Source organism: Bombus huntii, chromosome 14 (assembly GCF_024542735.1).
Source record: "Bombus huntii isolate Logan2020A chromosome 14, iyBomHunt1.1, whole genome shotgun sequence".
NCBI lineage: Eukaryota > Metazoa > Arthropoda > Insecta > Hymenoptera > Apidae > Bombus > Bombus huntii.
This window is the reverse complement of record NC_066251.1, coordinates 10745259-10753871: the sequence shown is the minus strand read 5'-3', so window position 1 is coordinate 10753871 and position 8613 is coordinate 10745259. Positions and strand designations below refer to the sequence as shown.

At 35.5% G+C, this 8613-nt stretch overlaps 1 protein-coding gene across 3 annotated transcripts in view; it reads right to left on the bottom strand.

The window, feature by feature from the left end:
* Nucleotides 1–8613, bottom strand: part of LOC126872819 (neuronal acetylcholine receptor subunit alpha-7-like) — a 171767-nt gene that overhangs the window by 15358 nt on the left and 147796 nt on the right. For 2 of the 3 annotated variants that reach the window (XM_050633009.1, XM_050633007.1), the window contains 6 exons: nucleotides 6398–6473; nucleotides 4657–4851; nucleotides 3406–3492; nucleotides 1870–1979; nucleotides 1224–1365; nucleotides 223–620 (listed from right to left, as the gene is read on the bottom strand). In XM_050633009.1, the coding sequence (XP_050488966.1) occupies nucleotides 223–620; nucleotides 1224–1365; nucleotides 1870–1979; nucleotides 3406–3492; nucleotides 4657–4851; nucleotides 6398–6473 (1008 nt within the window). The remainder of the gene's footprint in view (nucleotides 1–222; nucleotides 621–1223; nucleotides 1366–1869; nucleotides 1980–3405; nucleotides 3493–4656; nucleotides 4852–6397; nucleotides 6474–8613) is intronic. The other variant, XM_050633008.1, reaches the window with a different exon arrangement.

Genomic DNA, 8613 nt, shown 5'->3' with positions numbered 1-8613 from the left:
TAAATAACTTGAGAAAAGAAATTGTTCTTGGAATAAATACTGTACTCAGCCTAAAAATTTTTTATCAAAATTAAGAAACAAAAATATGAAATATAAATGGAACAAATAGATTCAGTATTTTTTTAAAGAAAAACATACGATTAAGGTAATTCAACGTGAGAAAATACGAATGATGGAAACAGTTTCCGTTAACTCACAACGACGACTTTGTGAGAAACATACCTTAATTTCTTTGAGGATCATAATGAGCTCGTTTCGGGCACAGAAACACGCGTTTTGAAGTATTGTTTCGACCTGGGGACCTGGCGTATCTGGCGGATGTGGATGATGATGCGGCGTGTGACCGATCTGAATCGCCCCCGGATAAGAGGAGTGTGCCAGTGGCGTTGAGTGTTGATGATGCGGTGTTGCAGCGTGGCTATGATGATGATGGGGCGTCGTGTGAATGTGACTATGCCCATGGCCCATCGTGTGATGGTGAGGGCCAGGGGTACTGTACACGTTATTCAGGAGATTATTATGGGACGCCAGAGCATTGTCCTCGAGATCCAGGACATTCGCTAGGAGGGATTTGCTGCTCCTCTGACGAAGCTCCAGGTCACCGTGACTCTTACCAGCACCTGTTTTGAGAAATAGTTATAGTAAGTGAAAGCAATAGTTGATTAGAGTTTTTATCGCATTCGGTCCATAATGAGACATAAAATGGGGGTAGGATACAAAGGGGAAACAAGAGTCGATCGATAAATACTATTTTATTTTAAATAAAGTCTGAGAATTTTTTCGAATTCATACGTACATGAAAAACAAATAAATAATTTACCAAGGATATCCTTGGAATGGCAATAGTATAGCGTATGTACATCGTTGGGAATCAGTTTTTGAAGAGGAATAATAGTCGTCTTTAAGAATTCTTTCGATTTTATAAGAACAGAAAATCAAAGAAAAGAAACAACTTAGAACTACTCTAAAAAAGTAGTAAGGTAGTATATGTACAACATAGCTACTAAAGGAGAGAAAAAAATGTAAAAGAAAGAAGAAATGGATTCTGGCAACGTTTTACTTTCTTGATAGTATTTGTATATCTTCAAATATGTTTATATACATAACCTAAAATAAGTCGGGTTCGAAGTGCTTTGTGCACAATTTAGTAGTGTGTGACTGAGATCGGTGTTTATATGACATAGAAAAACATTTATATAGATAATAGTAAATGTTGTCAGTACTTGTGTCGATGCTTTTTCGTGTCACTAAATTACCGGTGACTGGAGACGGTTTCTGAGACTTTTGTGCCTCCCTCTCTTCTTTATCACTAGGTCGTGACATACGAAGTACACATGGCAGCCAATAAAGGAATACCACTCTCACCTGAAAGATTGAAATATAAATAATATAATGATAAAATTATGATCGATGAAATACAGAATACGAAATAATTGGCTATTATTCTTGTATGCTTTCAACATTATTACCGAATTTTTAAACTTCCATATTGCTTCAATTCTAAAATTAGATATTGGCTACATGAAATAATATTTAACAAATTAGAAAATTAATAGAAAATACCATTCATGCGATTCTTATAACCCACAGGTTATAATAGACAATAAAACTCGTGTAAGGTGGAAACTTAGTGTTACTCGAAAAAGTAAATCCAGTTAATAACTGAAGTAAACCTAAAGCGTATTTGGAAGCACATGAACTTAGGTTAATTGAAGTCATATGTGCGGTGAAATCAGAAGTAATTACTCTTTGTACATACACAACAACACTTAAGTGTCCCGAAATATTCTCAATATGATGTTATAATCTTCAAAAGTTGAATAAGAGTTTCTTTATAACCCTAATTAATCTGATGAAAAACTTGCTTACCCATTCAGACATTTCATGAGTGTCAGAGTTCCGATGATGATAATTTAAAATAAGAATGGTGCTGACTACACTGCTGGCCACCATAAACATGATACAGTTGAAGTATGTTCCTGTGAAAATATTAAATGTTTCAAGAAAGTATAACCAACGTGATAAACCGCCAAATTAAAACCGATCGTTCTACTGACCAACTCGGAAACCGCATATCACTATAAACAACATATCGAAATTGTGAATTGATTATAATTCCATCAGTCTCCATCGAAATATCAACCACAATTTCAAAATCCTCCCTTCAGCTATCCCCGATCAAGGTGTCAATGGACGTTTGTTGTCCCAGCTTCGCGTCTAACCTGTACGATCTGTTACTACTGTCAAGATACTACCACTGTCAGTAGAATAGTTCTGACTGCAATAGGGAATCGTCAGTCGAGGATAAAGGACTGTGCACAACAAGCCTCACTCGTATTACGATAAAGACATTACGAACAGATGTATGTGTAACATGATCCAAGATCTTTGTATAGACCTCGAGTACGATAGATCTTATGCGAACAGATTTACAAAACACTAAAGAATATTCTCTGCGTTTTGGAGTATGTCATAAGAATATATCTCGACAGAAAATACGATTCGCTTTTTCCCGATCACAATATTGGATTTTTTCCGAGGGAATATATCAAACTGCAAGCAGAGATGAAATATGGAAAAATGGTTTCTGAAAATAAATTTTGATCTCATTATCAAAATATACCTGTTAATTCCCGATATTCTATCAAGCTTGTATTTCGGATTTAAATATTATATTTAAGAGTACAAATGGATTTTCGAACAACAAAGTTATTCGATGAGATCCATGTTAAATATCTTTACATTCATTTATGAAAACAAAACGTTTGATCTCTCAATCTTCGAAACTTTTTAGTTTAAACTTAAATACAGTTTCATACATTTATCGCGCAATGATCCGATCCATTGAAACATATTCGGTTATCGATGCTGCGCTATAAATTATTTAATGATGAAAAAAAATGTGATATTGTGTAAGAGAAAATACGTTTTCCAAAAAAAAAAAAAAAAATAAGATGATTTCGTTGTATTATATAATTCCAGCATGGGCTTCGACCCAAATTTTCAATGAAACTACGAAACCGAGTATGCACTAATCCATCTTTCAATACGCGGAACGTACACATGAACGTTAAATAGCGATAAAATTCCCTGGATCATCTCCAAAAACACCGAGGTGCCATAGAATCTTCCGAATTCTGTTTTTAGAAACGTTATCCGTCTCACTCTAGGCACGTTCCAATATTTGAAGTCTTAGGTGAACTATAAATAAAAGATCAGCCAACTTGTGTCTTTATATTTATGAAACGCTCCATTGCCCCCTGGACGAATCGTTCAAAAAAGAAAAAAAGAAAAGAGAAAAGAAGGAAAAACCTGATATTATCTCCACCACGGGAACGATTTTAAAGGTACCGAGTAGGTAACAACGAAGTAGTAAAAAAAGGAGTCGAAAATTGACGGACTTACCCAGCAGAGGCACGGCGTCCGAAGTCGCTGGCATTGTCTCGGCCACCATATTCAAGAACACAGTGAGGGATAAGAGAATGGTTACCCCTGCAAAAGAGGTTCGTTCGAGCAATTAATTATCACTGTAAAGCAACTCGATAACCAAACCAGATTAATCCACAACAGGCTGAAAGGTAGGCAGCTGTTGATGCTCGAGGACTCAAAAAATATTACGAAGCAGGTAGTCCTGATCTTTCCTATCTTAAACTACACGGACTATGTGTTTCAAACTCCCGCGGCTTGGTCAGTTATTATCTGTTGCATTCTATCATCGTTGAAGTATTAGACGCTTAATAAATTGAATAATGAATTTGTTTGGCTCTTTTTGTCGTATCCATCTTTTAAGTCTTTAATTTCTTGGATAAATATTTGAATTTTTGTAGATAGATAATAAAAAGACTAAAGGCAGAATCGAGTTACCGTTCCTGAGCGATAGAGTATGCTCAAGACGAATTTTATTTTAAACTTTACCAATTATAGTATGAAGTTAAGGAGCGAGTTTAATGTTTCAACTATATACAATCCCTATCGTATAACTAATTTACGTTAGGGTCAAGTAACTGGAAATTAGAATTTTGCTTGTTAATTGGTATCTACAAACTGAATTTTCAACTTTCTAAGACGTTAGTTACTTTCACGGGGAACGTTGAAACGTAGATATGTTTATCATTTTTAAAAGGATCGTTCCGCGTATATGAAACGCAAAACTACAGAAGGCGATCAATAAATTCCAGTATTTCACTGGCGTATGAATGTCTGCGATCGACATCGACGCGACGGTAATTTCCCATACAATTCGATACGTTACGAGAACTCGACTGAATCTAATCACGTGAGCTGTTATAGTGTGTTTCGAAGCCTGCAAGGAATTGCAATTATGCTAGCTAGCGATTTGAACTTGCCGGGAGAGAGTAATCACCGGAATCTCGAGTAGAACTCATAACGAAATAATGCAATGACTTCGTGAACGCGTTGGCGTGGTCGCGCACTAATGCTGAATAACTGGTCAGAGTTTTACTAACCATGTTTGGCGACATAATTATAATGCTTTAACGTCGGGCCATGCCAATCGACGTTCAATGTAGAATGATCAGAAAAGAAATAAAAATTCTTGAACCATTTACCAGCTTCCTACTGTAATCTTAACGATAGCACAGACAACGATAGATACCGTTTAATCTTCTGATATGCAGAAGCGGTAATCTAACTTGCCTAGAGAAAGTTTCTCGCCGGAATCGGGTGGCAAGGTGAATCCCAGAACGGCCATGCTGGCAATCAGGACACACGGCACGATGAGGTTGAAGAAATAGTAAAGAGTCCGCCTTCTGATGATAACCACGAACGTTATATCTATATACGGTTCTGGGCAGCAATTGTAATAAATTTCGTTTCTTTTACCAGGTACTCCTGTAACAAGAAAAGAAAGAATAGAATCGTAGATTATCTCTGTTACAATCGAAACAGGTTTATGCTTATGCACGCTTATTTATAAAAAATAAAAAAATAATCTGTGATCATACAGTGTTGAGTACAATACAATACAACTCGATGTTCAACGCGATATAACTGTCACTTTTAAATGTACTCAATAACTATTCTGTGAATGAATGTTTCGTAGAATGTACAAAATATTCTTTAATTGTATGACTCTGTGTTACTCATTTATAAAAAAAAGGAAAAAAACGTAATGTTAAAAATATTAAGTTTTCTTCAATTCTCGTTGAAGTTTTTATTTTCTAGAAACTGTACAACTCGCCAGACAACCAGGGCAACGCAACGATGATAGTGCAACGAGCGTAAAAGTGGCAAGTGTTCAGAGACGACGGATTCACCTAGGAAGGAAAAAGCTCATGGAAATAAAAGGCTACTAGGCTCGATAGCGATGACTCAACTATTTTACGCGACGTACACTATGCACTTGAACTATCTCGAGCAACATAGCGGAAGAAAGACCGCGACTTCATTTTCAAGTGTTTCTTCCGTTATAGCCACATTTTGTTCCGGCTGAAATCACTTAAGATACATTTTTGCCTGCTTCATAAGCTCTCTATGCACGTCGCGTATGTACCGGCACTTTGCGCGTATACGTCCCAGAAATAAAACCTACGTGGCCGCAAAACGTGATACTTTTATTTTATAATTTGCATCTTGTAAACACGTGCGTTCTCTCTAGATACAAGCAATGCTGAAATTGTTAGGAGAATCACAAACATCTTACATTCTATTTTTAACTTTTCCGTTCATATGAAATACATATTTCTTTTAATTTTGATAGTTGGGTGTTTTTAATAATGATATTGTGTTGTAATTTTTCTTTGTACCTTTATACTCTGCCTTTGTCTCGTTGCTTCTTACGTGTTTATTCTCATTCTTTCTCTTTTTTTTTTTGTACATATGCACCTTCTGCTCCTTTCAACTTCTTTTCTTCATTTTTTTCCTGTCCCTTGTGTTAATCTGTTATATCAAAGAGTTTATCACGTAAATAAATAAATATATAAATAAATCAATAATACTGTAAAAGAATAGCTGACCATCAAATGCGATTATTAATCTGTTAAATGCATCGAAAATTTGATAAAGAATCCGAGAAGTATCTTAAGAGTAACTTGGAGGAAGTGTGCACCATCTTTGATCGAGATTCATTCAAGTTAGTTATGATTGAAATAATTAGATTTCAGCGAGAACACGGACTTTGGAATTAATTTTCACCCTAGAACTCTCGAAGACGTTACAGCCACATGTAACTCTGATGAAAATCTGGATTAGATAAAGCTCCCCGGTAGTAAGATGCAGCTGGTCTAGACCTATGAAAACGATTGATCACGGGCTCCTTTGTGTCCTAGAACTTGCCGAGGATTTTAGAATTGCTAATCGTCCAAGAACTGCTTTCACGGTGAGCAAACTGCTCGCCCGTGCGAGGAAACGAACCCCGATAACGGTTGTAAAAACTCACCTAACAGATCCCACTCGCCGTTAGTGATGAAACTGCTGATGTCACCTCCGCTCTCGTCTTGCAGTTGCAGGTCCAACTGTTGAAAATTTATTGTCATCGATTAGAAAAAAGTTATTATGACTGCAGTGCGCAATAGTTTTCATCGTGCAAAATACAATTTAAGAGCTTACGATGAAAACAAAATCGATTTTCTCGATATTCTGCTCTGTTAACTCGCATTAATTATTAACATTCAATATTTAACCATCTCGCAAATTTTTCCTGTGACTAGTCCTCTTTAACATCATGCAACCTGCAGCTTATCTTTTATGTTCGAAGGTAATTTCATTGTTATGCATCTAATGGATATACTTGTATATTCGATGTCAGGCATAGCAAAAGGGAAAGTTGCATAAAACGAGACCGATGAAATCGAATATAATCTAGGAAAGCGTTATACATATATTTCACTTTCCTTCCTACCCCTCCTACCTTTGCTACTTCGTTCTGCTTATTGTCCTCCTTAATGAACCTTCGAGCATTCTCGAATTCCATCGTACCGTGTAATTCACAGTCTCAATTTTAATTATTCAGAATGATTACAGACGACAAATAAAGATAGGTCGCACGTTTTCAACGTATTATACAACTACAAGAATTGCAAACATTTTATCCCTTATTGCGTTCCGCATTTCAACAATTGCCGAGATTCGAAAAAATTTACAAATTTCTATATACCCTACTCATTTTATGTTAAAGTAATTGCTTCAAGAAAAACTCTACACCTTTTTCTTTCGTATATCCGTGACCTGGAGACCGCTGTTACAAAGAGAATAGAATTTAGTTAAAAAAATTCAAAATAAGGGGAAGTATTGTGCCCTTGAATATAAATTTTGTTTTGGATTACAAAGTATAGAAACAAAAGAGCTATAAGTAGATTTCTATTGCTGTTTCTTGTAGCCTTCAGCTAGAGACTTAACTTAACTTTTTGGTAATGTCCTTTGCTATAAATATATTAACGTGCTCCCTATCATACGTTCTTCTACTGTATTGTAACACTGAAAGAGTGAGGATTTGGATCAACATACACTATACCTGTACTTATATCTATACTTATTTCAATATATTGTTCTATTACGAATTCATCCACTCGTTCTTCTTTCAGTCAACCTCAACATTTTAGAAAAAAAATTATTATTCCGCGTGTTCATAATTCGGCTGGATTCACGAAAATCTATAAACTCATTGTGTTTACTTTATACAAAAGGTAGTATTAGTATATGTTTGGAGAATTTTCGAAGTTAGACAAAAACTGTGAAACAACAAATATTTATATATTATATTTATATTTCGAGATACGCAGTAACATATTTTAAGAAACACGTCAAAATTGTCCATTTTGTCGCGCAATTTTACGTTTCCCTTTTTCTAGCGATTTAAACAGAAGCACCACGTTGAAGAAATTTTGGAGCAGTCTATCCAGACATTGTATTAACCAATTGAAACAGCTAGTGAGAAACTGCATTACTGAGAATTCTCCGCACGCTACGCTGTCGCATTTATTGTTACCCGAAATGCACCTTTCACAATTCACGAATTTTCAGGAATCCCCTTGGAATAATGTTTTCCGGAAGCATCGCTGCATTTACATCAGATTGCTAAAAAGACGACACTGCACGGACACTTTAACGACATTAACGGCTTATAGGATTAAATGGAGTCTCGTCCAAAAAGTACATTTCGATTCTTTAAATCCTATTCATCTCATATTATACATAGTCCTGCCACAAATTCTGTTTGCAATAAGAATAACTTTACAGGACGAGGACGAAAACGATACTACGGACAAGTTTTTACGGTAAGCTTTTTGCTCTAAAGTATTCTAGAAATAATAATCAAGGATTGGAAATTGGGACATTCTGGTTGTCAGACTTCTGAAGCGATAAATTTAGGTACATAAAATCGTTCCCAATCAACAGTTGAACCTCGTCGACAGATGCAAAATCTTATTAGAGCATTTAATATTTACCAGCAAAAATACACACAATTAAGAAATTTAATTTTTTTTATCTTTCTTATTTTTTGATTCTCGTTATGGGAACAGAATCTGTTGTATATTTCCAAGCTATTATTTTCCAACATCTTCAAATAATAAGGCAATATTCAGTTGCAACTACCTTCTCCTAAAGTAATATTCCCTGATATTTTTTCTTAAAAACACATGCATAGAAAACACT